This window comes from Phoenix dactylifera, unplaced genomic scaffold, assembly GCF_009389715.1.
Source record: "Phoenix dactylifera cultivar Barhee BC4 unplaced genomic scaffold, palm_55x_up_171113_PBpolish2nd_filt_p 000194F, whole genome shotgun sequence".
In the NCBI taxonomy this organism is placed as follows: domain Eukaryota; kingdom Viridiplantae; phylum Streptophyta; class Magnoliopsida; order Arecales; family Arecaceae; genus Phoenix; species Phoenix dactylifera.
The window spans coordinates 598,440-625,889 of record NW_024067718.1 but is presented as its reverse complement, the minus strand read 5'-3'; the positions used below and the strand labels follow the sequence as shown (position 1 = coordinate 625,889).

At 43.2% G+C, this 27,450-nt stretch overlaps 1 protein-coding gene across 1 annotated transcript; it reads left to right on the top strand.

Annotated features, from left to right (window-relative positions):
* The first annotated feature begins 6,174 nt into the window (after nucleotides 1-6,174).
* Nucleotides 6,175-16,873, top strand: LOC103707152 (ER lumen protein-retaining receptor erd-2.2). Its single transcript, XM_008791535.3, has 6 exons — nucleotides 6,175-6,477; nucleotides 9,106-9,305; nucleotides 10,737-10,877; nucleotides 10,964-11,044; nucleotides 16,336-16,463; nucleotides 16,574-16,873. Exons 1-6 carry the CDS (start codon nucleotides 6,246-6,248, stop codon nucleotides 16,617-16,619), a joined length of 828 nt encoding a protein of 275 aa, XP_008789757.1. The 5' UTR covers nucleotides 6,175-6,245; the 3' UTR covers nucleotides 16,620-16,873.
* Nucleotides 16,874-27,450: the final 10,577 nt, after the last annotated feature.

Genomic DNA, 27,450 nt, shown 5'->3' with positions numbered 1-27,450 from the left:
GGGCCAGGGTGCAGTGATTGGTGCCAAGGGGACAGAAGGGACTCTCTGGACGTTGGCGTGGCGCTGGCAGGCGTCGCATTTCCGTACATGATCCTTTGAGTCCTCCAACAAGGTAGGCCAATAATAGCCTTGCCTCATGATCTTGTGCGCCAAGGACCTAGCCCCCAAGTGTGATCCGCAAACGCCTTCGTGGACTTCGCCGAGGACGTAGGCCGCTTCCGAGGGGCGGAGGCACTTTAAGAGGGGGGCGGTGAACGAGGTCCGATACAGCCTCCCTTCATAGAGTACGTAGTGGGCGGACTTCATAACAAGTCGCCGAGCTTGATCTTCGTCTTCAGGAAGGATCCCTTCGGCGAGGTAGGCGACAAGCGGGTCCATCCAAGACGGCTCCGGATCAATCGCCATCACCGCTCCAGCCTCGCCGATGCTCGGGGCATCCAGGGTCTCCAGGTAGATCGCCCTCGACAAGTTGTGCGCGTCTGCGCTCACTAAGCGGGACAGCCTGTCGGCCCTGGCATTTTCACTTCTTGGGACCTGCTGGATGTCGACACTGCCGAGGTCGGGAATGAGTGCTTGCACCTTCCGGACGTAATTCTGCATGGTCGGGTTCCGGGCTTCGAACTCCCCACGGACCTGCCCGACCACCAGCTGGGAATCGGTGAAGACCTTCAGGCGCCGGATGCCGAGCTCCTTGGTGAGTTTGAGTCCCGTGACTAGGGCCTCGTACTCCGCCTCGTTGTTGGTCACTGGAAATCCGAACCTCAAGGCATACTCGGCTATCACTCCATCAGGGCTGGTGAGGACCAGCCCGGCCCCTCCACCTTCGGGGTTCGACGACCCATCGATGTGAAGCGTCCAAATCGGGAGGTCGAGGCTGGGTGTTTCCGGCGACCTAGGTTCCGCCTCCTGCACCGTGCACTCAGCGAGGAAATCCGCGAGCGCTTGGGCCTTGATGGCGGGTCGGGGCTGGTAGCGGATGTCGAACTCACCAAGTTCTACTGCCCACTTCACCAGCCGTCCCGCATTCTCAGGATTGCTGAGGTCTGCCGCAGCGGTTGATCGGTCAAGAGGGTGACAGAATGGGCCTGGAAGTAGGGGCGAAGCCTCCTGGTCGCGGTCAGCAGCGCGAAGGCGATCTTTTCAGCCTTCGTATACCGCGTCTCGGCATCCCATAGGACCCGGCTGATGTAGTACACAGGCTTCTGGAGCTTTGCCTCTTCCCGAACCAGTACCGCACTGACTGCGGTTGGGGAGACCGCCAGATAGAGGTAGAGCATCTCCCCTTCTTGCGGCTTGGACAGCAGGGGAGGAGACGCCAAGTATTCCTTGAGCTGGTCGAATGCTGCTTGACATTCGGCCGTCCAGAGGAAGTCTTTCGGGCGTTTCAACACCTTGAAGAAAGGTTGGCAGCGTTCGGCCGATTTTGCCACAAATCGTCCGAGCGCGGCGACCCTCCCAGCGAGCTCCTGAACCTCCTTCACTTTGGTCGGAGGGGACATATCTTGGATGGCCTTGATTTTGTTCGGGTTGGCTTCGATCCCCCGCTGGTTGACAATGAAACCGAGGAACCTCCCGGCCGAAGCGCCAAAGGCGCACTTCGCTGGGTTCAGCTTCATGTGAAACTTCCGCAAGGTGGCGAAAGTCTCCTCCAGATCCGCGATGTGCTGGTCTGCATGGCGGCTCTTCACCAGCATATCGTCCACGTACACCTCCATGTTCCGGCCGATTTGCTCTTTGAAGATTTTGTTGACGAGGCGCTGGTAAGTGGCGCCAGCATTCTTCAGACCGAAGGGCATTACCTTGTAACAGTACAGCCCTCGGTCTGTTATAAAGGCAGTTTTCTCCTCGTCCTGTGGAGCCATCATTATCTGGTTGTAGCCGGAGAAGGCGTCCATGAAAGACAGCAGCTGATATCCGGAAGTCGCGTCGACCAGTTGGTCTATCCGCGGAAGCGGAAAGCTATCCTTGGGGCATGCCTTGTTCAGGTCGGTGTAGTCGACGCACATCCTCCACTTTCCGCTCGCCTTCCGGATAAGTACGACATTTGCCAGCCATTCGGGGTAGCTGACCTCCCTTATGAATCCTGCCTCCAAGAGTTTGTCTACCTCCTGGTCGACCACTCGGATCCGATCCGGGGCACAGTGTCTCTTCTTCTGTTTTACCGGTCGGTGGGTCGGGTCGACGTTGAGGGCGTGAGAAATGACCTCCGGGTCGATCCCAGGTACATCGGCCGCCGACCAGGCAAACACATCGACATTGGCTCGGAGGAATTCCACCAACCGGGCCCGAGCTCCCAGGTCGAGATTGGCGCCGACCCGGATCGTCCTGTCCGGGCGACCTTCCTCGAGGGGAACTTCGATCACACCCTCGGCCGGCTCCCCGTGCCGCAAGGCCACCTCGTCTCTGGCGTCGAGGGACTCGACGCTTAAGGCTTCTACGGGCTTCTTTCCTTTGAGAGTTGCTAGGAAACATTGCCTTGCGGTCGGTTGGTCACCTCGGACCTCTCCAATCCCGGCCGCCGTGGGGAACCGCATGAGCAAGTGGTACGTAGAGACCACCGCGCGAAGGGCGTTCAGTCCGGGTCGTCCGAGGATAGCGTTGTAGGCCGAGGGAACACGGACGACCAAGAACCCGAGCCGCACCGTGGCTTCTGCGGGCGCAACGCCCGCAGTCACAGGCAGCTCAATGACACCTTCGGCCGAGATAGCGTCACCAGTGAATCCTATGAGGGGGGTGGATGTTTTGTGCAACAATTGTCTGGACAAGCTCATCTTTTGGAAGGCCTCGTAAAACAAAATATCAGCTGAGCTTCCACTATCCACAAGAACACGCCTTACATCATAGTTTGCCATAGTGAGGGAGATCACCATGGCGTCATCGTGGGGGGTCTGAACCCCCTTTACATCTTCATCACAAAAAGTGATTACATTACCGACCCTCTGCCTCTTTGCGACGGCTGCCCCTGACGCTTCAGTCGAGCCCCCTGCGTTCCTCTCGGGCCGGGGGCAGCCCCCAGTGATAGTGTGGATCACGCCCGCGACAGGTCGATTCTGCTTCCGAGGCTCCTGAGGGGCTGGATCGGCCGGACGCGGGTCTGCGGGGGGACGTCGGTCGTTCACATATCGACCGAGACGCCCTCGGCGGATGAGAGCCTCGATCTCGTCCCGAAGCTGGAAGCAGTCTTCGGTGTCGTGGCCGTGGTCCCGGTGGTACTCACAGTACGCCCGAGAGGGCCTCCTCCCAGGAATCTTCTTCATCTGTTTCGGGACCGGGAGGTCCTCCCGCCCCTTGATTTCCATGAGGATCTGGGCCCGGGGAGTCAGGAGAGGAGTGTACCGGTTGAAACGTCGGGGCGGAGAACGAGGGCGTAGGGCGCCGTGGTTCCTCGCCGGCGACAGGCTTCTGCGCCGACGTTGAGGCGTCGGGCTCCTCCTCTGGCGTGCCTCTTTTCGCCTTTTCTTCCCGAGCTTTGGAGGGATCTCGGCGGCCTCCTTGCTCCGGTGGGCGGCCGCCTCCTCGGCGTCCGCATACTGGTTCGCCCGGGACAACAGCTCCAGGAAGCTCCGCGGCAGGCGTTTGTCCAGGGAGAAGGTGAGTCTGCCCTTCCGGAAGCCACGCTTCAGGGCTGAAAGAGCCACTTCCTGGCTCAGGTTCCGGACTTCCAGCGTAGCCTTGTTGAAGCTGGTAAGATAATCCCGCAAGCTTTCTCCCTCGTTTTGCCGGACATCAAAGAGGGAGTCGGAGACCAGTCGCCGCCGGCTACTGACGGCGAAATGGGTGATGAAGAGGCGAGTAAACTGGTCGAAGGACTGGATTGAGTTAGCCTCCAAGCCGGCGAACCACGCCCTTGCCGGGCCACGGAGGGTCGCCGGGAAGGCCTTGCAGAGGAGAGGATCTGATGCTCCGTGGAGGAGCATAAGGGTCCTGAAACTCTCGACGTGATCCCGCGGGTCCGCCGCCCCGTCATAGGGCTCGATCGCCGGCATTTTAAACCCCGGCGGATTCGGGGTCCGCAGGATCCTCGAGGCAAGCGCCGGCTGGGAGGAGATCTCCAAGTCGGCGAAGGGATCTTTGGAGTGGCCCTTCAGGACCTGGAGTTGTCGGTGGAGATCGTCCACCCGCCGGTCCAGGGAGCGCGACCGATGGGTGGGAGACAAGGTGCACCGAGAGGGGGACCGACTGGAGCGCGGGTTCCTTGAGGACTGGGGGGTCTGGGAACGCGCCCGGGCCCGCCTCTCGTACCCCGCGCAGCTCCGATGGGAAGGTCCCGGCAGAATGGACCGTGCTCGAGAATCTTCCTCGCGCCGGCGCTCCTCCCCATGGGAGAGGAAGGAGCGCGGGTTGAGGAGGACAGGTGAGCGCTCAGGGAGCAGCGGCTCCTGGGCCCGCTGCGGCGCCCGAGACATCACACCCTGCAGGTTCTGCACTGCCTCCGCGAGGGTGCGAACCTGCTGGGCTAACTGGTCGAACTGAGCGGCTTCGACCATCTGAATGGGGGGTGGAACGGTGGAGTGTTGCTGAGAATGTGTTGGAGACGCAGCGGCCTCCCGGCCGGAGGCGCGAGAGGCCCCGCGACCGGAGGCATTGAAAGCTCCACGACCACCTCGCCGTGCCATTACGATCGCTCTGAGATTCGGGCCCTTCCTCTAGCGCCAACTGTTGCTGGTGGTCCAAACCGAGAACGATTGGCACAGCGGTGTGAACGGGATTCCGTCTGAGTTGCCTTGGTTGGTGTTGATTGCGCTCCACCTTCCACCGGAAAACCTGCAAGCAAGCCTCGCACCACCACTGGGGTAGTGGGGGCCCTCCGACGATCAAGTCAGAGGAGATTGGAGGAGAAGGAGAGATAATAGTAGCAAGTAGGAGAATGCTCTGGAAGTTCTTGCTTACCCCCCTTCTCCCCCCAGCCGCATATATACCAGGCTGGGGGGTCTTTCAGGGGGGTTCGTCATCGTGGGGCACGATGGGGCTGCCACTGACACGGCCGTTACAGGGCGTCGTGGGGCAGCGCTGGGTACGGCCGTGACAGGGCGTAGTGGAGCTCCGCCTTGTACGGCTGTTACAGGGGATCGTGGAGCAGCGCCAGATACAACCGTTGCAGGGAGTAGTGGAGCAGGAGGCTGCGGCGTGCCTCTGGGGAATAGCCTGTCGTTGTCGAGAGATGTCCGACTCGGGGTCGGGCTGCGGAGACGAAGATGTCCGACTCGGGGTCGGATTGCTGGATCAAGGGGCAGCCGACTCGGGGTCGGGCTGCGGAGCCGAAGATGTCCGACTCGGGGTCGGATTGCTGGATCAAGGGGCTGCCGACTCGGGGTCGGGCTGCGGAGGCGAAGATGTCCGACTCGGGGTCGGATTGCTGGATCAAGGGGCAGCCGACTCGGGGTCGGGCTGCGGAGCCGAAGATGTCCGACTCGGGGTCGGATTGCTGGATCAAGGGACTGCCGTAGTCTTCCTGGGCGCGCGTGCCGGTCACGTGGGGCATGGTGGCTAAGTTCCCCCGTAACACTATTATTTTCTAATTATCTTTCCTTCATGATAGAATTGTCACTATCTTATCTAAAAAGATTGAAATGAGAGAATATAAGAAGAAAAAAAGCATTACCGGAAAAGTCCAACCCAAGTTTCAACATCCTAATGCGACATTCCCATCCCAAAAAAGGAAAGCAGGGTCAAAAAATGAAAAAAAAAAACAAATAGCCTTACTTTGAATTATCTATTATTTTCGATTATAAGATAGTTACAACGGCTATTACAATACTGATAATTTTATGTAAAAATAATATCTACACTATTTATTAATAAAAAGCTGGGGGGAAGCATCTTGCTTCCTTCATTTCTATTTAAAAAATTATAAAAAATAGAATGTTTTCATGTAAATAATGACTGTTCTAAATTTTTTTTTGGTAACTACTAACCGTTATAATCATTGTAGCGATCTACAGCAGTTTTGGTTGAATCCATCACAACATAATAATAAATGCTTTAATTTCAATCCTTGCATGCCGGTGGAGGATACATACAATCTTGGTAATAAATATTGACCTTGAAACAAAATCCTTTTTTTTTTTTTTTTTTTTTTTTTTTTTTTTTTTTTTTTTGGACAATGAATCGTGGCTTACTTAGTTTTCCGGTGGGGGTCTATAAAACCACGGCGTGCATTAGCTTCTCTCCCTCGAATTTTTTTTCCATCTTTTGTTCTTTACTCTCTCTCTCTCTCTCTCTCTCTCTGGGTTTTTGGTGAGGAGATGGGGAGGCGGAGGGGGACGAGAGGGCCGGTGAACGTGCTGTTCGGATGGGTCCGGCGGCAGTCAGTGAGGGTGAAGGTGTTTCTCGGGGCGGTGGCGGCCATCCTGGCCCTGGTGGCCTTGAAAAACCTCGTCAATGACTACAACCATTTCTTCATCGCCGCCGAGGCCGTCCACGCCGCCGGCATCCTGGTCCTCATCTACAAGCTCACCACCAAAAAGACCTGCTCTGGTTTTCCCCTTCTTTGCTCTCTCTCACTTCCTTTTTTTTAATTGTTGCTATAGAATTTAGCAGTATGTAATGTATCTGCTTTGCGAATTCTAAAGCATATGCCGATGTGTTTGATCAAATGGTAACATTTTTTAGCCTGATTTTGACATTGTACTAGCTGTAGATAGTGATCCGGCTTTTGGTCTATGTGAAAATGAAAGTTTTTTGTTTGAATTTGGGCTTTTTGGCAAAGCTTAGGATTGTGTTCCAAGTCGGTTCTCTATTTCCAAAAGTTAGAATTTAGGCTGATTTTGCCATTGTACTAATTGTAGATTGTGATCCTACGTTTGATTATGTGAAGATGGGTTTTTTTTTTCATATTGGAATTGTTTTTTCTTTATTGTTTTTTTTGAAAATCCTAGGATTGTGTTGAATTTGGTCTTCAAGGGTATGGGTCTTTTCGAGTTGATAATTCTTTTGGTATATACATAGTTGTAGGCGACTTGGATATTGAGACTCTCTCTCTCTGCCTTCTTTTTTTATTTTTTGTTCTTTTTTTCCGTTATTGTTCCTTTGATATTGAATTAAAATATACGATTAAATAAGTCAATTGGATAGATTGAAGGCCTGAATGCTTATGCTAATTGCAATATCCTGATTGTTGTTCAATTTGATAATAATTTCATGCTATCATCGGAAGATGTTATTTTCAACTAAAGAACTACTGATTTGGTTCTGTATTGAACTTTAGGAAAAAAGAGTGGTTCTGTAATTAAGTGTTTATTCTTCAAGAAAGTTGCCTATTGCCCATATTTGGAATTACAACACTGGACTATAGATGTGGCTGGTGGAAACTTTTATTCTCACCAGCAGCAGAGGAAACCTACTTCCATAAGCTATTTGCTTAGCATCTCAAACCTACCAGACTCAATATTGGGGATTAGATTCTGTTTGAGAGTAAAAACGCGCATAGCTGGTTGGATGGTAAAGTCATGAACCTTGGGCACAAGCATTGTAATTTGGTCTTACTAAAAGCTGCTCTCCAATGAAACAATTATTTATTCTTAATTGATGAGATGGAACCATAAATTGATGAGACGGGGCATAACCTACAAACCTTTTCGGGAACTTGGATTTCTTAATAAGAATTTTAAATTTGTCAGACAAATGGCTGTGGAGAAGGGTGAACAGGGATAATAATTTAAGGAGAGCAATTCAAGTAGATGCCATGAAAGAGTCATCCTAATCCTTCATATTGGACCTAATGCTCTTATATTACCATGTACGCTAGTGATAAAAGCCATCTAACTTTCATGAATGGGCATCGGCTTGTAGATGGGTAATGGTATTACAACAAGGTTTTGGTTTACATTTTTGGTGGAATCAGCAGACCACGGAAGTCATAACTTTGAGAATTGCAGAAATTTCTTTGGATAAGAAAGTTTATGCATCCAATTAAGTTTTCTTTACCAATGGGAAGAAGATTTAATACCTAGGCTTAGAAAAAAACTTAATGATAAGAGAGTCAGCTAACATATTTGGTCACTTAAATAATAAGATTATTATGGGGTTTGAATAGGTATTAGATTTTGGAGATGGAGCAAGTAACAATCTTTTTTTGGTCATAATTTTTGAATGAAGGGGAAAGCACCTCGATCTTGATAAGCATCCAGGCAGCAAGGTTCTCTCTAGGGCTAGGCATCTAGCACTTTTCTAGTCAAAATAAACAATTTGGTGAGCAAGTCTCCCTGTATATCTATATCTTTAGAGTGATTTAAGACTTGAGCTCTCGACAATTTGAGAAATACAGGAATGAAGAATTTTTTGAATGGGCAATTTTCAGTAGAAAACTAGAAATGTGTATCTTTTGAATTGTAATCTTATCTTTCTCTATGAGATTTTGTTGTTTTATTGCATAACCTTCTCTTGCCTGGATTTTCCTTTACCCATTTTCTAGATGTTTGATGTCAGGTTGACAGCTGGTTATAAGAGTTTAATTATTATTGCATAGAACCTTCTCCACTAAGAATTGTGCTTCACAAGCAAGTTCATTTGATGAAAAAACACTTGGATGGTGATGGTGTTCTGATTATTTTTTGGAAGGAGGATATGCGATGGGATTGCTAGACCCCTATTAGTGGTTCATCGTATATCTTTTTGAGTAGTGTAATCTTGAGTGGTTTAGATACCAAGAACTGTATACACAAAGCTGGAATGGTGCAGATTCCAAAGGGTGATTTTGTTGTCATGAAATTAAAAAAAATGTTAATGACAACCTCTGTTTCTTTCAGGAGTATACTAACAATTTAGCAGTCATGTCGACTTAAGGTAGCGTTTCGGATATAATATATTGTGGCAAATATTCCTGATTCACATATTAAATCTGCTGACATGTGTAGCAATTTGAACTCGAGAGAATGGGCCATTGACAGACCTTTCTTGATTTTGTAGGAAATCGCTGAACTCTATAAGAATCAGGCAAAGAAAGATGACCTGTTATTTTTACATCGTATATTATACCTGCAAATTGTCAGTTGAAAGAATGAAAGTGGTTTTTCATTTTTCTTTTTTTTTAGATTCTTCTTATGATGCCATTGTTTTTATTATTCAAATAATCCATGTTTTGACACTCTGTTTTCTTGTCCTTAGGTCTTTCGTTGAAATCGCAAGAGTTAACTGCAACATTCCTAGCTGTACGGCTGTATTGCAGTTTCATGATTACAATGAACATTCATACAGTTCTTGATTTTGCAACACTTGTCCCAACTCTTTGGGTTATATATATGATACGATTCAGACTGAAGTCAAGCTACATTAAAGAATTAGACAGTATGCCAAGATATTACTTGGTAATAAACTGCACTGCCATCAATACTTATATGTTTTCCAGAATGGGATTTGATAATTCTATCTGTTTAATCCCTATCTGCTTTAACTTTTTAGACCTTGATTTTTCTAGATCTTCTTTTACTGTACTACATTGTGATTAATTTCTTCTCATATATAGCATTCTCATGATTTTTTTTCAAGCTTAATACCTAACTCTTAAATAGCTAAATAGGGGAGGTGATGGGTCAGATTCAGGTCAGATCATGCTATATCCATGCCCAATTTTGGACAACATTCTTAGGATTTAAACCCAGATTCAAATCTGATTTCCAAAATTAAATCCATACATCGTGGTGGGTTTATTAATAAATGGGTTTTGGGTAGTTTCTGGATGTTGCTTTGGCTCTTCTGGGTTGATTCCTGTTGCTCTACTTGGAAGCTTATAAGACAAATGAAATAGTGCTGGTCAAAATAGTTAGAATGTTTTTAACATGCTATATAACCTCTCATCATCGGTACACCATTGAGATATACTTCAGAGAAACAATGTAGAATGTCTTTTTGACAATTTAATACTGTCCATTGGATCCATGCGTTAATTTCAGTATGCTTAGATATATGAGGGCCCCTTTGAAATATCTTGATGAGGGAGTGCTCACATAACAGATAAATACTTCGGCAGCAATACTAATTTTCGAACAAGCACAACTTAAACTGATGAGTAGTTGCTGCATTTCTAATTAGCATCATTGTCAAGATAGGACTCATTATCGTCTCATGGTGGTTGGTCTTTTGGGTTTTCAGGTTGGGATCTAAAGCCTAAATTTGGAACTGGATCTGGATCCAAGCCTGGACACATTTAATAGGGGACACTATGTTTTGGATTTAAAATTTGCAATTGTAGTTTGGGTTAATGGAGTATTAATTTCTGCTCATACTTCTATATGTTTATTGTATTTTATATCAATTCACCGATTTACATGGCATGTTAAAATATATTCATATACTATATGCTTACTTTCTAAAACAATTGTTTATCATAATAAACGCATCATTATAATTTCCATATACAGTATAAACTAATGTTATCAGGTGGTATATGACACATTTTCTGCCCCTGGTGCATAAATTCTTTCACAAAGATGCGAAGTTACATCATGTTAAATATTTCTGCAGTTCTTTAGTTTAATATCTTGATTGTGATTGAATGGTGGTATAAAGTGATCTTAGTTGACGGTGATTGTGCTAGCTCTGGTGGTGTTACTTTTGAATCCCAATTATATGTCGTGTTATAAAGCATGCAAGATTGCATATTATTGAATTTTCTCTCCTTAAAGCTCCCTTGTATTCAGGTTTCTCATTAGAAGTTTAAAGTGAGAAACTTAAGTACTTTAGAAAACAGAGTGAATATCAACTTTTTCACTTCTACATGAGTAATATATTTTCTGCAGGTGGTTCCTTGTGCTGTGCTAGCAATTCTCATCCATCCCTTGGTCGACTTATTCCAATTCAATAGAATTTTTTGGGCCTTTTGTGTGTATCTGGAATCTGTATCAGTGCTTCCTCAACTCAGACTAATGCAAAATGCTAAGGTGCAAGAGGTCACACTAGGTCTTTTCTGGATATCTATACTTTTTACCCAATCACTTTTAATATTTTTTGATATTCAACTTTGCAGATGATTGAACCCTTCACAGCTCATTATGTATTTGCTTTGGGAGTTTCAAGATTCTTGGGCTGTGCACATTGGATAATTCGGGTGACTTGCTTTCAACTTTCAATTTGTAGCTCTCAATTTAATATGAAATCCATAAGAAACAACCAGCCACACTTAAATATTTCAAGTATGTAGTGTAGATTATATCACTTTTGTTTTCATATTTTTTTTCAGTTTGGGAGTTTGCTGCTCCTTTCGAGTTCATAAATATTCTGTAGGTTTTTTCCTTAGAATCAAAGTCTAGACTGAGTTATGCTGCATGGCTTGTCTCCATTATTTTTCAATTGTTTTCTAGGTGCTTTCTTCTTAACTAAAAGAAAGATCTAATGTTTAATATTAACTATTCATCTGTAAATTATGGTAACTGCGAAAGACCAGAAGAGCTTAACCCCATATGCATTCGAGTCTCCAACCCGTAAATCAGTCTTCCACAAGAATAATCCAGGTATCAATTCCAGTATAACATGCTGTGGTGCTAACTTAGTTCAGCCTAAAAAATCTCCAAATAGTAATGTAATTAAAAAACTAAGCCAATGCCATATATCTCCAGAAATATGATCTAAAACACATAATCGAGATCGAGATAATAGCTATGAACTTAAGATCAGAACAATTCCCCCAATTAATCAGTCATGCCTGCTCATAATCTTCAAACTCTATTATCTACACTAAAAACGGGAAGGGAAAATTCTTTTATTGATTCCTCATCCTACTTCTCATCCTAGCACCCATTTTGGTCTGGCTAGGATGGGGAGCTGTAATTTTTTAAAGATTGTTATCATGTGGGTGTCATGATGTAGTTGGTTAACTGAAGGTCTAGGGTTCGAGGTCCTCGCAATGGCAGATTTTCAAGAGAAATATATGTTATATAATATTAAGAAAAATATATGTAAATGTTATACTAGAAAATAATGGTTAGTAATAATACATAACTATGTTACTTAATTATACCATCAATTTCAAAATGAAAAATTAACTAAGCTGCTATAAATATAAGATATTTTAGTTGGGAATATCATTTTATTTATATAAAAGTGAAAATATTTCTTTATGATGGAATACATAGTAAAAATGTGAATCAATGACTGTACTTTCATTTTGATATAATGGCCGCTATAATGAAGTCATAGCAAAATTATATAGTTACTAAAATTTGGTTATTGTGCTATAACAATTTGAAAGGGCTCCTGAACCATTACAATGGCTATTATTTTAGACCTACCACATATTCCAAAAATAGTGACATCAAATAGATGGGTCTGACATAAAAATTTTCAACGAATTTGACAACATAAACTTTATTTTGGTTTTCCTACATTTATTTTTCTTGGTCGATGATCATTAATTTAATAGTGATATAGACTATTTAATGACCTCACTTACCTTTCACTAGTACTAAAAGATGGAATAAGTAATGTGCATTCAAGCTATTATGAACTATTGCGATTCATGATCTCCTAGACCAGTAATATAATATTATATTCTTTTGATAATATAATAATGGTGAGTTTTGAGGTTGGGAATGGTTATAACTGGGTCAGATCAACCACACTTCACGAAGTTTCATGAGCTTAGTACGAAAGTTTGGAATAGATACAAGTACTTATAAGGAAATGAAGAGCCATGTTATGCATGCATCTAATAATTCTCTTTAATTTAATTTTTTATATTTTCTTACCAATAGTGGTGTAATTAAATTATATCATCACTTTATCATAATTAGTATCTTTTTCTGTGTCAAATAACCTACTATGTATATGTTGTTTGTACGGAACTATCAAATATGAACATAATTAATAAAAGATAATTATTTATATGAAGGTGTGCTTTATGAACTCGCAGACACATATCTAATCATGCATAAGATTTCTTATTGAATTAAATATCTAATCAGGCAAATATTGTGTATTCTCTTACATTCACTTGGTGTCATGAATTATGTAGTTATTTTTTATCAATCAAAGTTGCACAAAATAAATTTTATCCAAGCTATTTGAATGGAAATAGATTATTTGTTCTTCAAATACACAATTATTTATCTTATGTTTTACACTGCAATGTATCTGCCCCTGTACTATCTAAAATAAAAGGATATAAGAGTGAGCTCTACACCCAGAAAGTAACCAATAATCTTAACTAGTTGGACCAAATAAGACAAATATTTTAACAAAATAATTACATAAAGTAAAACTATGAATTTTGGAAATAACCCAAAGAGGTTTATATATAAGCATCATGATGGTCAGGCAGTGTAAATGATCCAAAAGAGGTTTTCATATTTAATAATTGTAAATTTCAAAATATTTTACGAAGTTATTTAACATAACTATATTTCAAGAGAATAATGAGTTAAAAACATTAGAAAGGCTAAAGGTTGGTTACCTACCTTGCAACACAGTCTAAATAAATGCCCAAATGGTCAACCGGTGCCCTAAAAGACCTAATAACCATATTGCAGTATAGAGATCAAAAATATGACCAAGATGATTTTTATAACTTAAGTTTCCAAATTTATACAAATACCCTAATAATTTCTTGTAAGTCCTAGGAATCTCGGAGAAGGTTATGCATTCAAGTAAGTTACACTTAGCCCCAAAACTTGCATTGCTATTGTTCTAAGCACATAAACCAACTAGGTCCCCTAATTGTCTAATTATAATAATAAAACCCCCAAACTAATGTTCTCTATATTTGTTAATACCCTAAAATTTAAAAGTAAAAAAAAACAGAGCCCAACTCATCACACCTCTGTTATAACATTTTCAACATTAACAAAGGCATAGTGGGCTGGATGATCTTTAAATTCTAACCATGTGGTCTTGTATGCTGAACTTTTGGAAAATTGTCAGAACTTTTGATAGCTGAAATAATGCATGGACAAATCTAACAAGTAGAAATTTATTTTATTGAAATATAGCATGCAGAAATATAATAATTAGGAATTTAATTTGCTGTAACTTCTTGCACATAAGTTTATTTGCAGAATTGTTATTTCATGGAATAAGTTACAGAATTATAGTATACAGAAATCTAATAACCAGAAATTCAATTGGCTGTAAATTAGTTCACAGAAATTAATGTGCAGAGTTTTTATATTGACAGAAATATTTAAAATCAAAAAAATATGATATATGGAATGTAATAATTAACTAGAAAATTAGTTTGCATAAATTAAAACAGATTTAGTTCTCTGAAAAGTAATTTTACAGATATTATACTATGCAGAAACTTTTAGAATAAATAACATATGCAGAAAGTTATTTGAAAAATATGTTAATACAGTTTTAGTTTCTAGAAAAGAACCTAATTATTTATTTTCTGTCACACCAAATTTAAATCTCTTGCCTCTTGGGGTTTTGGATTTCTACCCAAAAATATGCTGTTCACAATTGAAAGGGATTAAGTTTGAAAATATGTTTATTGTGATGAGGGCTGAACTTGTGTGGGTGCAAGTGCTATCAAGAGTTGGCGCCTGAGAGAACAAAGAAAGGGGGTGAACATGATAAAAAGAGAGAGAGGGGTGTATGTGAGTTTGAGAGGGGTGGGAGGCATCTTAAAACTAGTCCAAGCACAGTTCAAACTGCTAACTAAAGCCCAATCCCAAACCGTTAAGTATAGCCAAATCCTAGACCAGTAACTGAAGCCTAATCTTAGATCATTAATTACAACCTAATCCTAAACAAAGCTAAATCATAGTGTCAATTAAAGCCTTTTTTTAGAGAATGCATTTTTCTCGATAAAGATGAATGGAAATGACCTAAAAGATATGTAATGAATCTCACCATGTATTGAGCCCTACTAGTTCTGGGCTCACGCGTAATTGTTGGAGTTGGTTTTCCTAACTCAAGAAACATTAATGTCCCCTATCCATCTGAAAGCAACCAAATATTTTGGTTCTGGCTATATTCGATACTCCCCTTTTGTTTGACTGCTAAAGAATTTGGGCCTTATTAAGACTGTTTTATTAGACATTTTCACTTGATCCTGACGTTGATGTAATTTGGGCTAGGTATTCATAAGCTCTGGCCAAGCAAACTTATGAGACTTTAATCCACAGCTAATTGCTTGATCTTGGTTGCAAGCTGTGGGCCAAGTGACAAAAACTTACCTCTAATTGCACAAACTTAGAAAATCCTGCAAAATCATATCCTTTGATTTTTCCCCTTTGTTTTATCTGGGAAAGTTTTCCTATTATAATTTAATAAGTATTTTCTAAGATCTATGTGCTTTAATCATGGGCTATTATTGGATTTTGGTCTGAGGATTGAGACAATGTCCAATATGTTTCTTTCTGAGTACTGCTAGTGTAACCCAGAAAACTTGGTCAAAAAATCGCTCAGCTGGTGCAGAGCTCTCATCTTGGTCCTGAGACTAAGCAAACTCTGTGGTGTCAATTTAGAAGAAGCAAAGATGTCCTCAACAGCTGAGTGATTCTTTAGCGTGAGATTCTTTGAGTTTCTAAATTATTTTCCCTTTTCTTTCGTGTTGAGTAGGTCTGTGTTCTCCACTGTAACTACTTTTGTTCCATCACCAACAGTAGTCTTGCTTTCACAGTCAACCTATGGATCTAGTTTCATCACTCTGGGGGCTGAATACTAACATGAATACAAAATTGCTTTGGTTATTTCTGCATCAACTTAGTTATTATGTCCTTGACAATTAATTATCTTCTAATGCTTCCATGGCTGTGCCATAATAAATCCAAGTACCTTTTATCTGTGCTCCCTGTGTGCTTGTAATACATAGAATGAGGGCAGTTACTGAAGCTTGCTATAGCATTGAGCCCCCTGAAGTTGATTCCCTTGTCAGATTTGTAGACCACTCAGTTCTATCTTTCTTTGTAACATGTATCAGAGAAATACTAACAAGAGCAGCAGAAGGTGCCAATTGGTTGAGTTGATGAAATCCCGTGTGGATAAAATAGGCTTGTGTTCAATCCTGCCCTTGCCCTTTTTTCAGCCAGGCTTCCACCTGTCCTAGTTCTCTAAACACACACACACACACACACACACACACACACAGAGAAGAGAGAGAGAGAGAGAGAGAGAGAGAGAGAGAGAGAGCAGATTTACCAAAAATGGGAGTTTGTTTATTGGTTTACATAAATGGAAATATTTCCATGGCCTGAATTTCATCCCATAAGTTGAATCTGCTTATAGGATTGCAGCCAAATCGATATTTCTTCGTCTCATTCGATCCTCTTAATCATAGTTGCATCATCCCATATGCCAAAAATATTTGTATTCTATTTTGCAATTGGTAATTTAATGTAAGCAATACAATAAAGTGAAAATAGGCCTGTTTATTAAAACAAACTGTTGTTCATTGTGCAGTTAATCGAGACTCGTGGATACTTTCTAGCCTATATGGGAACTGGCTTCCTTTGGATTTCTGCGCTCCTCCTCTCAGAAATTGTTCAAACATTCATCCTGGCTGACTTCTGTTACTACTATGTCAAAAGGTGTGTTCTCTGTGACCTATCAGGCTTTTGTAACACATTGCAAGCCATCATTGCTTTTTTTAAGAACTTGCATCATGGGTTAACTAATGATGCCTTCTATTGTTTTGCAGCTCCATGTTTGGCCAACTGCTGCCAAGGTTGCCTTCAGCTGTATAACCTGAAGCCACAAACTAGCTTATATGATGCCTGACAATTAGTCTGCACAGGCAGTTTTTTTGTTTATTGCCATTAGCATCATTTATCTTTAAATCACACTCTGATTGAATCCTTGCATTTAATTTACAAAATGTTTTAGAGTACTATATGTGGTATAATTAGTATGTGTTTTGCCCTTGTAACATTGTAAGAGGCAGGGGCGGTCCGATACATTTGCGGGCCTAAGGCGAATCCAATGAATGAGGCCTCTTTTTTTTTAATAATAATTTTTTTAATAAATATAAAATACTTAAAAAATAATATGAAAATAGATGGCTATCAAGTACACTATTTCAACAAAGATATATGAATCTAACAAGAAGCTTTTCCAGTCTAATATAATTTTTGAATGGAAGCATAGAAATGTAATTGCTCTAAAAGAAGGGCCATGAAATTGATTAAATAATTGAGATAATTCTTGGCAATACTGGGTACCATGTCAAGCAAGGGCAGGATAAGAAAAGGTCATCCCGTGGCACTTCATGGTCTAAGGTAAAGAAAAGAATTTGTCCAAAAGGATCCTCTCTATAAGAGAAAGTAGGGGCATTATGGGAAATTCACTCCATCTAATTAATAAAAGTCCCATCCCACCATCTCCCCTTCAAGTGAGTGCACTGCAACATCACAGCATAGTAGCCATTCAACCCCCTCCCTCCTTTTCTCTCTCTACCACCCAAGAGGGGAGAAGAAACCGAGAGGAGAAAATTAAAAGAATCTCCACCCTCCAAGAAGTCCATCTCCAATCCCCCCATCTTTCTTGCTGGTGGCCCAGCTGGATCAGGAGTAATGTGAGGGAAGGAAAACCAAGACCAAAACCAAAAAAGAGAAGGGATGAAAGATAAGAGTGGCTTCAGGCGTGTATCAAGCCAACCAAATCCCTCCCCTCTCCCTCTCCCTCTCCCTCTCTCTCCACCCAAAACAAAACTACTGTCCCTAATTTCCCAAATTACCCCTCTGCAGGCCAGGAAACTCTTCATCTCCCTTCCATCAAGGGGGAAGACTCGTAGCCAGCTCCCGTTTCCGTTTTTACATAAGGCCTTTGCTTTTGTTTTGGTCACACCTCCCGGAGGCCTTCCATTGGCTCGAGGACTTAGGGGACCGTCTCGGTCACCTATCGCTCGGGCCGGCCCTGGTAAGAGGACCGTAGCGCCTTGGACAGGGAACTGATACCATCATAATTAAAGTAGATTTCCTTAGTTTTGCACCAACTGTGCAAACTGATGGCTAACTCAGATTAGCCAAAGCTAATCTAATCTCAAAATCCTATCCAAATTTTTAAATCATTTTGTGAATTACCTGGATGTTGTTTTTCTTGATTGTCATAGAGAGATTAGAGAATAAGCTTATATTCTTGAGTTAGAAGAAGAGTGGAAGCTTGCTCGAGGGATTAAGATAGAAATTAAGTAGGTTTTACGAGAAGTTGTATGCCATGGATTTATTTATTAATTTACTTGGAGTTCCATTTCCTAGTCTATTCATTTTATTCAGTGCAAGATTTATTAGCTTTAAGAGCAGAGAAAGAAGGGTTTGAGAAGGCAGAAAACATTGTAGCCCTATTCTCTGTTCATTTTTTGTCCCAAAAAAAGAAACAAGAACACAACATTTTTCAGTGTATCCTTCTTCTGTATGGGTTCTCTAATAATTGGATTTTGTTAATTACGTGAATTCGCTAGCGGCTCCACTTGGAAGAAAAAGTGTTATTGGCAGAGCCTAATCTATCAGAATATTGCCTTGCAGATCTATTGAGGATGAACCATATTCCATATAGTCCATTTTTAGCAGTTGTGGGTCTACAAGGAATGGTGGTTGCCAAAGTTGTTTTTGTTCCTTGTTATGAATTTATTGTTGATTATTTGGTGAAGCAAACTTTGCAAATGATTGAAATAATCATTATAGCAAAATACCTATGTGATGCAAAGAAGTAGATGATAAATCTGAAGTTGGGGAGCACACTGGGTCTACAATCCATGTGGAATATGGAACATTATAGCAAAGGCTCATTTGGAGCTAACCAAGGATCGATCACCACATTTATGATTGGATTTCATAAAATTTGGATTCTTAACCTGGTGAGAATGACAGGGTTGACATGGGGGAGTATATGTGAGCTCATGGATGCATGTCTTTAGTCCACATCGATTGTGTGCTAGGAAGATCTTTGGTATATACAGGGCTCAAGAACTCAAAAAGCTTCCCGACTACCTGGGAGTAATTTGATTGGCTATAATTTGTTTAATAAGAAAGGAGTCTCTGTCAATTATATTAATGTAATTAAGGACATGTGTAATAGAGTGGATACTAGTATGAGAATTATTGATTACTAATGAGTTTTCTATGGCAATATATTTATATCAAAGATGTCATCTTTAAAATCTTATTAAACTCAAAAAGCTTCCCATTTTTCTTATGGTAGGTGTTAAAAAAGAAAGAAGTCTCTCTTAGTTTATTAATGTAATTAAGGACATGTGTGATAGAGCGAATAATAGTACGAGAATTATTGATTAATAATGAGTTTCCTATGACAATATATTTGTATCAAAGATGTCCTCTAAGTATTTAACTTTTTACACAAGTTATAAATTAGCTTACTGGGTAAATCCAGGAGGATATTTTTTGGTGTATGCTATTTGCATGATATAATTTTAGTGGATGGAGCTAAGATTGGAACTAATTGTAAGTTGGAATATGGAAGAGTGCATTAGAATTTAAGGATTTTAAATTAAGTAGGACTAAGATGAAATACATAAAATACAGTTTAAGTAAAACTAGAAATAGAGATAGAGATAGAGCGAATTGAGAATCATTAAATTTCTAAAAATAATCACTTTTGGTATTTAGGTTGATTGTTAATAAGAAAGAGGAGATTGAAGAGGATGTTATTGTAGAGTAATTGATTATACCCCTATTTGATTTTGATGAACTCAAAGCATTTGAGTATATTTCATGTTGTACTAATGAATTCAATCTAGTGTTTCAGGCGAATATATGTGAATTTATGTTTAAGTGCGTCGAGTGATGGGGACATCAGAGCTGACCACTCTGCCGTTTAGTCTCCCCAACTTTATTTGCATTTTATTTTCTTTTATTTCTGGGTTTGTTTGCAATTTTATTATTGTTGGACTTTATTTGTGTAGTTTGGGTTTATTGAGAATTATTTTGTGTAAGGGGGTTTATTTTAATTGTTCTTATTGGGCCCTATTTATAGGAAACTTTTATGTTGATTAGGGTTAATGAAGAATTAAGACTTTTCTTTTCCCACGTTTTCCCTCCTTTCCTCCTCCCTTCTCCTTCTTCTCTTCTTCTTTATCCTTCTCTTCTCCTCCTTCGTTTCCTCTTTCATCTCACCATAAGTACAACATCATCACCGCAGTCATCCTTCCCGGATCTGGTTCGGCATCAACTTAGTATTAGAGCCCTGGCTTTGCCCCCGTTGCCAAAGACACGATCGAGCATTTTCTCCCTCAACCTCCTACGGTCCACTAGCCCTATTAATTCACTCCACCAAAATCCCACCCGAGACATCATCTCTGTCTCTTCCCCTCGGTGCTCACCAGAATAACACACACACACACACACAAAAAAAAAAAGAGAGAGAAGGTCCCTCCCTCCCTCTCGGTTCTCATCAGAAAAAAAAAGAGGGGAAGACCCCTGTTCGTCGGCCCCGTCCCGCCGGCCGCCAAGCCCGCAACCACCACTCTCACGCTCCACCGCCGCTGCATCACGCCACCGCCAAGCCGAGCGCCGCCCCCTCCGAAGTGTCGCCGCGCGCCCCGAGCGCTCCGCCACCATCGGGCACCCTGGTGCTTTCGAAAAATTGCTCTCCCAAGTGCAGGAGAATCGCACAAGCAGTATAACTCGGGAGTCCGAGGTCGATTCCTCAGGGAACGAAATATGGATTATTAGCGTAATTTCAGATTTAATTAATACAATAAATTTGTGGATTAAGATGATGTTTTGCAAATAGAAAATAAATCAATAAATAAAGAATCGAAGTTAGGATATATTAAGATGGTGCAGGGATCCAGAATCTCCTTTGATAATATCAAATTTTTGCGATAAATTCTATGATTCTTTTGTTTTCTTTAAGAATTATAAGCAGAAAATTTAATTATGGTGTATGTTCTTGATAACATGAATTCTTTTGTTAAGCATTCAACGTGCCTTATAACGTCAACGATGAGTCAAATAATCGAGGAAGACATGTATCAATAAGCATAAATTATAAAAGAATTTTCAACATATAAGAATCATGGCATAATCAAAAGATAAATCGTATAAAGCAAAGGATTAGAATTTACATCATGAATTTGGTACACCAAATGATCTCCCTTCACCCATCACCTAGGATATCAGCCCTCCATCAAAGAGATAAGCCTCCTCATATTTTTTTTCTATTTCTCTCTTTTTTTTATTTTCGGAAACAGGGCATACCCTGTTTCCTTTCTTTTTTTTTTTCGTTTGAAACCAAGAGGCCCGCAGCCCGACACCCCCCTGTTCTTCTTCTTCGATGGCTCCCCTCCTTCTTCCTCCCCTCGGAGCTCCCCCTTTCGGATCAGAGGCCTCCTCATATAGGCTAGGATTCCCCTGATCGCGCGTGGAGGAGATTGCGGGCGGATCCGGCGTTGAGAACGGACGCCGAGGATCGTGCAAGGGAGGCTGAGGTCTGGGAGATTCAAATGGATGAGAGCTGCGGCAGGATCTTCGAATGCTGGGAGGCGTGTGAAACGGGCGGAAGAAGGGGCGTTGATCGGGATGCTGGAGATGGAAATGGTTGCATCGCTGGGGAGAAGCTCGGACGGACGCCATGGATCACTCGCAGGAGGCTGATCGCGGGCTGAAATCACGGAAGAGGTGGAGGACTGCTAGGATTGCTGAGAAGACGCCGCGAGATCGACGGGAGAGAGGCTGAAGATGATGGCGTGATCGTGGGAGGCTTGGTCGCGGGCGGATGCTGCTGGAACGGAGGAAGAGCAGATCATGGATGCAGAGGTGATCGCGGGGGCTTCACGGACGCTTGAGATGCTGCTCCTCGGACGTGAATCCGGGTATAAGCTGATCCGGAGGCTGAAGATTTGCTGGGAACGAAGGCTGGCTTGATTCGCGGAGAGGATTGGGCGCGGAAGGAAACGGACGGGATGAAGATGGATCCATCATGGGACGCTGGAGGTTGAGCCCTGTTTTGAGAAAGTTAAAAAAAAAAAAAACGTTTGGATTCGGTTGGAAGCGATGAGCCGTGAGCTGAGCTGGGATTGGCTTGGACCGTGGACGCGGGATTGGGTTGATCACGGGAGATGGAATATGGGATTTGGACGTTGAAGCGCGAGCTCCTTCAAATGGACACCTGAGATTGTGCACGGGAGCCGGGATGCGTGGATGCGGCCGGATTGGGGCTTGTACGCTCGGGCTCGCTGAATAAGGGTCATGTACTCTATTCTGCAGTTGGGAAGATGCATTCTTTTTAGTTGAATTTATCTAAAATAATGATAAAAATTACAATAAGTGCTAAGGATAATATTTAATCGTGCAAATGTTAACACCTATTATTTATCATTATTTTGCTAGCATTAAGTTAAGTTAAATGGTACTTAGATCGCACTTTTGTGCTCTCATCACACCCTATTGCCGCCCGCGGAAGCCTGAGATTGGCCGCCTGCGTCGTATCCGCAGAGGGGACCGCCGCCGTGGAGCCCCGCGGTCGGTCGCCGTCGGTCGCCGCAAGCTCGCAGCCGCTGCCGCGCCCTCCATCCGCCAACAGCCACCACCACGATTATCGGCACGCCCTCCCGTAACCATAGGGAGGTTGAAGAAAGCCCTAGCGGGTAAGTACCGAGCCCGTTTACGAAATCATCTACAGTCTGCATATGATGAAAATCAAATAGAGAGTCTACATATATTATCTTGGTGAAAGTGTTAAAAATCAATATTCTGTTATGTCTGCAATTGCACGCGATATTTTAGCTGTGCCGATGTCCACAGTAGCATCGAAATCTGCTTTTAGTGCAGGTCGGCGTGTTCTTGACGAAAAGAGAAGTAGGATGACTGGCGAAACGGTTGAGTTGCTTCTCTGCTTCAAAGATTGGTTGGATGCTGAGGCGAGACTTCAAGATAAAGGTGGACATGATACAACATCCTCTGATGATGATGATACAAACTGTTAGATATATGCCCTAGAAGCCAATTTTGGCTGACACATTATTAATTCTGGGACATAATTTGTACTTGACTTTATTATTATTAAATAAATGAAAGGCATCTTTTTCATTCATATTGTTATTATGTCTATGAATCGTCCAAGGAATTAATAAGATGATGATGCATATTCTCAAGAGTTGAGAATTTGAGCCATGTATCATTAGTGATTAATTTCTAAACGCTCCTGATCGATGGATCATCACGAGGACGGTGATCGATCCGATGAGATCAGTGCACACATTACTTTTCCTATAGATGGACGAGACTCGAGTCCACGGTGTGGAGACACTAAAGTAATAGTGCAGGTGCTTGTTAGAGAACAAGGGTACTGAGCGTGACCAATATAAAAAGTCACTTGGATATCTATCCACTCGTCGGTGACTTGCTTGATGTTGCAGTAGTGTGACTGGTCCTTTGACCTGCGATGCTTCGGCTACTCACAGTGAGGTTATTGTAGTTTGACTGCACACATACATGGTCTCTAGCCATATGGGTCCATGCAGTGTAGATTGGCTACAGTAGATTCACTGTAGGAGTAGGGTATGCACCTATAAGGAATCTATCGACCTTGATAGATAAGGAGAGATCCTATATGATTTATAAGACTGAGTTCGTAAGACCTCGGCCGGGGCAGATTGTAAAGTGGAAAAAGAGTTTTCCACTCTCGAGCTTAAGTCGAATAAATCTTGACATATGACAGGCGATGGGGTTTAACTAGTTGTCCATGACCTCCGTCCTGTAGGGATCCACGATAGTAGGACTGTATCACACGATAACTGCACCTAGAGGTTCATCATTCCATTCTGCTGGGTAGCCACTACATGTTGTTAGGTGTCACTGGTGGATGGTGGGACTCACAGAGATTATCTCGATGATCGATAAACCCTAATGAGTAGAGTTGAAATCGTTCCGACCCATTGAAAGGAGTTTTCAATGATATTGTGATAGAGATCACAATATATCTCACTACCAATCAGAATAGAACCTATGAGATCACACACACTAGAAGTATTGACCGATCCGATGGTTGAATCGTGATTAGGAATCACAAGTAATCAATTCAATTGATATTCAGTTGAAGAAGGAACAATAGAATTAATTAATTGGACTTAAACACAAATCCTACTTCGAGTAGGATTCCTAGAGTCCTAATTGGATTAGGACTGGGAATCCTAATTGGAGTAGGACTGGAATTCCTACTTGGAGTAGGATTCCTACAATCCTAATTAGATTAGGAGTTTTGAATTAAAATTGGATTCCTACTTGGAGTAGGATTCCTAGAGTCCTAATCGGATTAGGACTTCGGATTCAAATTAGAGTCCTAATTGGATTAGGACTAAAATTAAATAAGTCCTAATTGGATTAGGGTTTCTTAAGTCCTAATTAATTATTAATCTAATGAATCAACATGACTCCTAATTGGGTTAGGATTGAAGAGTTCAATTGAGTCATGGTTCATTCAAGTTCTAATTGGATTAGGACTAGTATAGATTGAACCAAATTGATTCAAGCCTAATTAGATTAGGACTAAACCATGAGAGGGACACCTAATCCTCCTTGGAGGAAGATTAGGTTAACCAAATAGGAGGGGCATGAGCCCCTCTCCTTTTCTTGGTGTGGCATGAAGAGAGGGGTCCGGCGCCCCCTCTTAGGAAGTTAGTCTAGGGCTCCTAAATTGTAGGAGCCCTAGATGGCTTTAAAAGGGGAGCAAGGGCTGGCACCCTAATGTATGTGAAGCCCTCTTATTTTCAGCTATCGCCCCCTCTCCTCCCTTGGTCTTCAAGCCGCATGCAAAGAGGAAGAAAAGAAGAAGCTTGACGGCTCCCTTCCTCCTCCCTTCCTTCTTCCAACGCAGGGAAAAGATAAAGGCTGCAAAGCTTGGTGATCTTCTTCCTTGGATGTTCCATCTCCCTTCCTCCTCCCAAGTACAATCAAGGGTTGATTCAAAGGAAAGACATCAGCCACCTAAAGTAGTCTTTGCAAGGGAGCTGGCACCCCGGGAAGACAAGAAAGCTTTGATCGGTCCTCTGCTTCGTGTGGATACCCGTAGAGGCCGGACGCTTGTGCAGCTTCAAGCGAACCTTCATCCTAAAACCACGAACTCCAGTTTGCGGTGATCATCTACCCGCACAAGGTGAAGATCTGATCTTCTAAAGGTTCTAAAAGTTTTAATCCTTATCTAACTACGAACGTTTTTTTGAACAACGTTCATGCAATGAACGGTTGATCCCGCGCATGCCTCTTCCGCTGCCATCTGAATTTTTTGAAATTTTTCTGCGGCATGGGCGGGTTCTAACACAAACACTACTGAATAGTGAATACTGATGATTAGTAAGATTTTGATCATTTATTTTTATTTCTTAATTTTTTACAATTGTACATTTTTTTTAATTGTTAAAGTGAGTCATCTCTATTTTTTCTCCTTTCTTATTGTATTCTGGAGATTAGACCAAGGTCCAAACCTCCATTCATGTACCATTTTGATTTAAATTAATAAACTGGTAGGGGTCTATGCCAAACCCCCCACCATTAAGGTGGCTTTATATTAATAAATTCTTAGTTCCCAATATTTATTAATTTATTAAAAAAAATTATTTTCATTTATTTTAAGAGGGACGAGCCACGCCTGGCCCGGTTTAGGCCCTTATGGGCCGTTCCGGGCTGGCTCGCGGGCCGTGTCGTGCTTGGCCCACGAATCGTGCCGTGCTGTGCTTGGCCCACGAATCATGCCAGCCCAGGCCCTTATGGGCCGTGCCGGGCTCGGCCCGCGGGCCAGAAATTCTTAACCCAGCCCGGCCCCCTTTTATGGGCCGTGCTAGGCACGGCCCATTACTGTAGCAAGCGGGGCCCGCTTCGTGTCGGGCCATGGGCGGCCTGGCCTAATGCCCATCTCTACCCGTTAGCCCGGTTCCGCTTCAAAAAAAAAAAAAGTTTCACGTGACCCGCACATGACGGGTCCGTAAAGGGTATCGGATCGGGTCAAACCCGTTAACCCGAATCCTAACGGGTCTGAGTTTAAAAAAAAGAAAAAAAAGAAAAGAAAAAGAAAAAGAAAAAAAAAAAGAAAAAAAAACCCTACCTCTGTTCGTCTTCTCCGGCCGCACGCCGTGCTGCCGCCCTTGAGCGCCGCTCCACCCGTGCCGCCACCGAGCTCTGCCGCGCGCCGCCCACCCTTCGCCGCTTCCGCTCCACCGGCCGAAGCCACCATCCCCTTCTTTCTTCGGTGTCTGCCTCCACCGCGCCGCCCAACCCCTCCTACTTCTTCCCTCGAGCTCCGCCTCCGCCGTCGCAGCAGCTCCGCCTCCGCCGTCGCAGCAGCTCCGCCGCCATCCGCCTGCCGCTTCCTCTGCTCCGCCACTCCGGCCGACCGCAGCGCCTCCTTGACTGCGGCCACCAGCTTTGGCCTTCGCCATCAACACTGCCGAAGCTTCCGCCCTCGCGCTCCGCCCTCCCTTCGCCGCCACTACGCCACCGTCGCCGCTGCAACAACCTCCTCCATCTACCTCCCCGACTTCGGCCGCCATTCCCCGACGTCTCACACTTCTCTCCCACTCTGATTTTCCCCTTGGCCCCCCATCCTTCCCACTGCAGCCATTTTTTTTTCTTTCCTCCCGGTTCATCCCACACAAACCACGGGCCCGCAGGTACCACCCACGGAAGCAGCGCGTCGCCCACCCCAGCCGCTCTTGCTCCTGTATTGACCCAGGCCGGCTATCATTTGAGCGCGGCCCAGGCCCAAGCAGCTGCAGGTCCTGTCTCAGGCCCGATTCAGCCATTTTTCAGTCCATTCCAAAAGCCCAGGAGCCCCTTATGCTGCAGATCCAAGACCACAGCACTAGCTAGCTTCGCTCGGCGCCAACTTCGTACTCGAGACTCTACAATGGACGCTTCCGGTTGACTGTATCCACCACAGGTAACAGGTTGTTCTTTCTTTTGGGTTTGTTATCTAATTATGTTCTAGTTCTCTTGCATGACGGTCCTATTTTGAAAACTTACTTTCTTGTCAAACTGCAAAACCTAGAACATTTACTACCACACCCATCCTACCTACCATTTAAATCTAAATATTAAATTAGCACAATTTAGCAACAGGATAATTCTCAACATCCGTCGATTAGATTACTTTAGGATTAGAACGACTGTAATACGTGCTTGCAACCTAATTTCTCATAGTGATTAATTTTCTACTTTAACTCTGAAATAACCAAAGTACAAATTAGTAATATTTAATTTTAAGTTATCTTTGTAAAAATTTGCTGATTTCCGAATTCATAGTAGATTGCATTAATAGGTTGTCTTGCATTGCATTTGGTAAGTTAGGGTTCATTAGTAGCACTGCATATCATATCACCAACTAGAGTAGTCCCTGCATGCCAACCCGTAGTGGTAGAGAGTACCTCCTCACTGACTCTCAGACCCCTTTACCCACCATGGACCCCAGAGTTCTACAAGATATTTTGGGACAATTAGCTGCATTACGAGCTGATCAAGACGAATTCAAACGAGAGATCCGTGCTTTAGTGCAACACCCTAGGACTCCTGAACCGTCAACCCCAATTGCAGCTTATCCCGAGCTTGGTTTGACCACACCACCTGTAGC

What these genes read in the sequence shown, in the direction of transcription:
- LOC103707152 (XM_008791535.3), top strand. Translation starts at nt 6,246, where the DNA reads ATGGGGAGGCGGAGGGGGACGAGAGGGCCGGTGAACGTGCTGTTCGGA. An exon ending in GTATGCCAAGATATTACTTG is followed by an intron (nt 9,306 to 10,736) that starts GTAATAAACTGC and finishes TATTTTCTGCAG; the next exon opens with GTGGTTCCTTGTGCTGTGCT. An exon ending in GACTAATGCAAAATGCTAAG is followed by an intron (nt 10,878 to 10,963) that starts GTGCAAGAGGTC and finishes TCAACTTTGCAG; the next exon opens with ATGATTGAACCCTTCACAGC.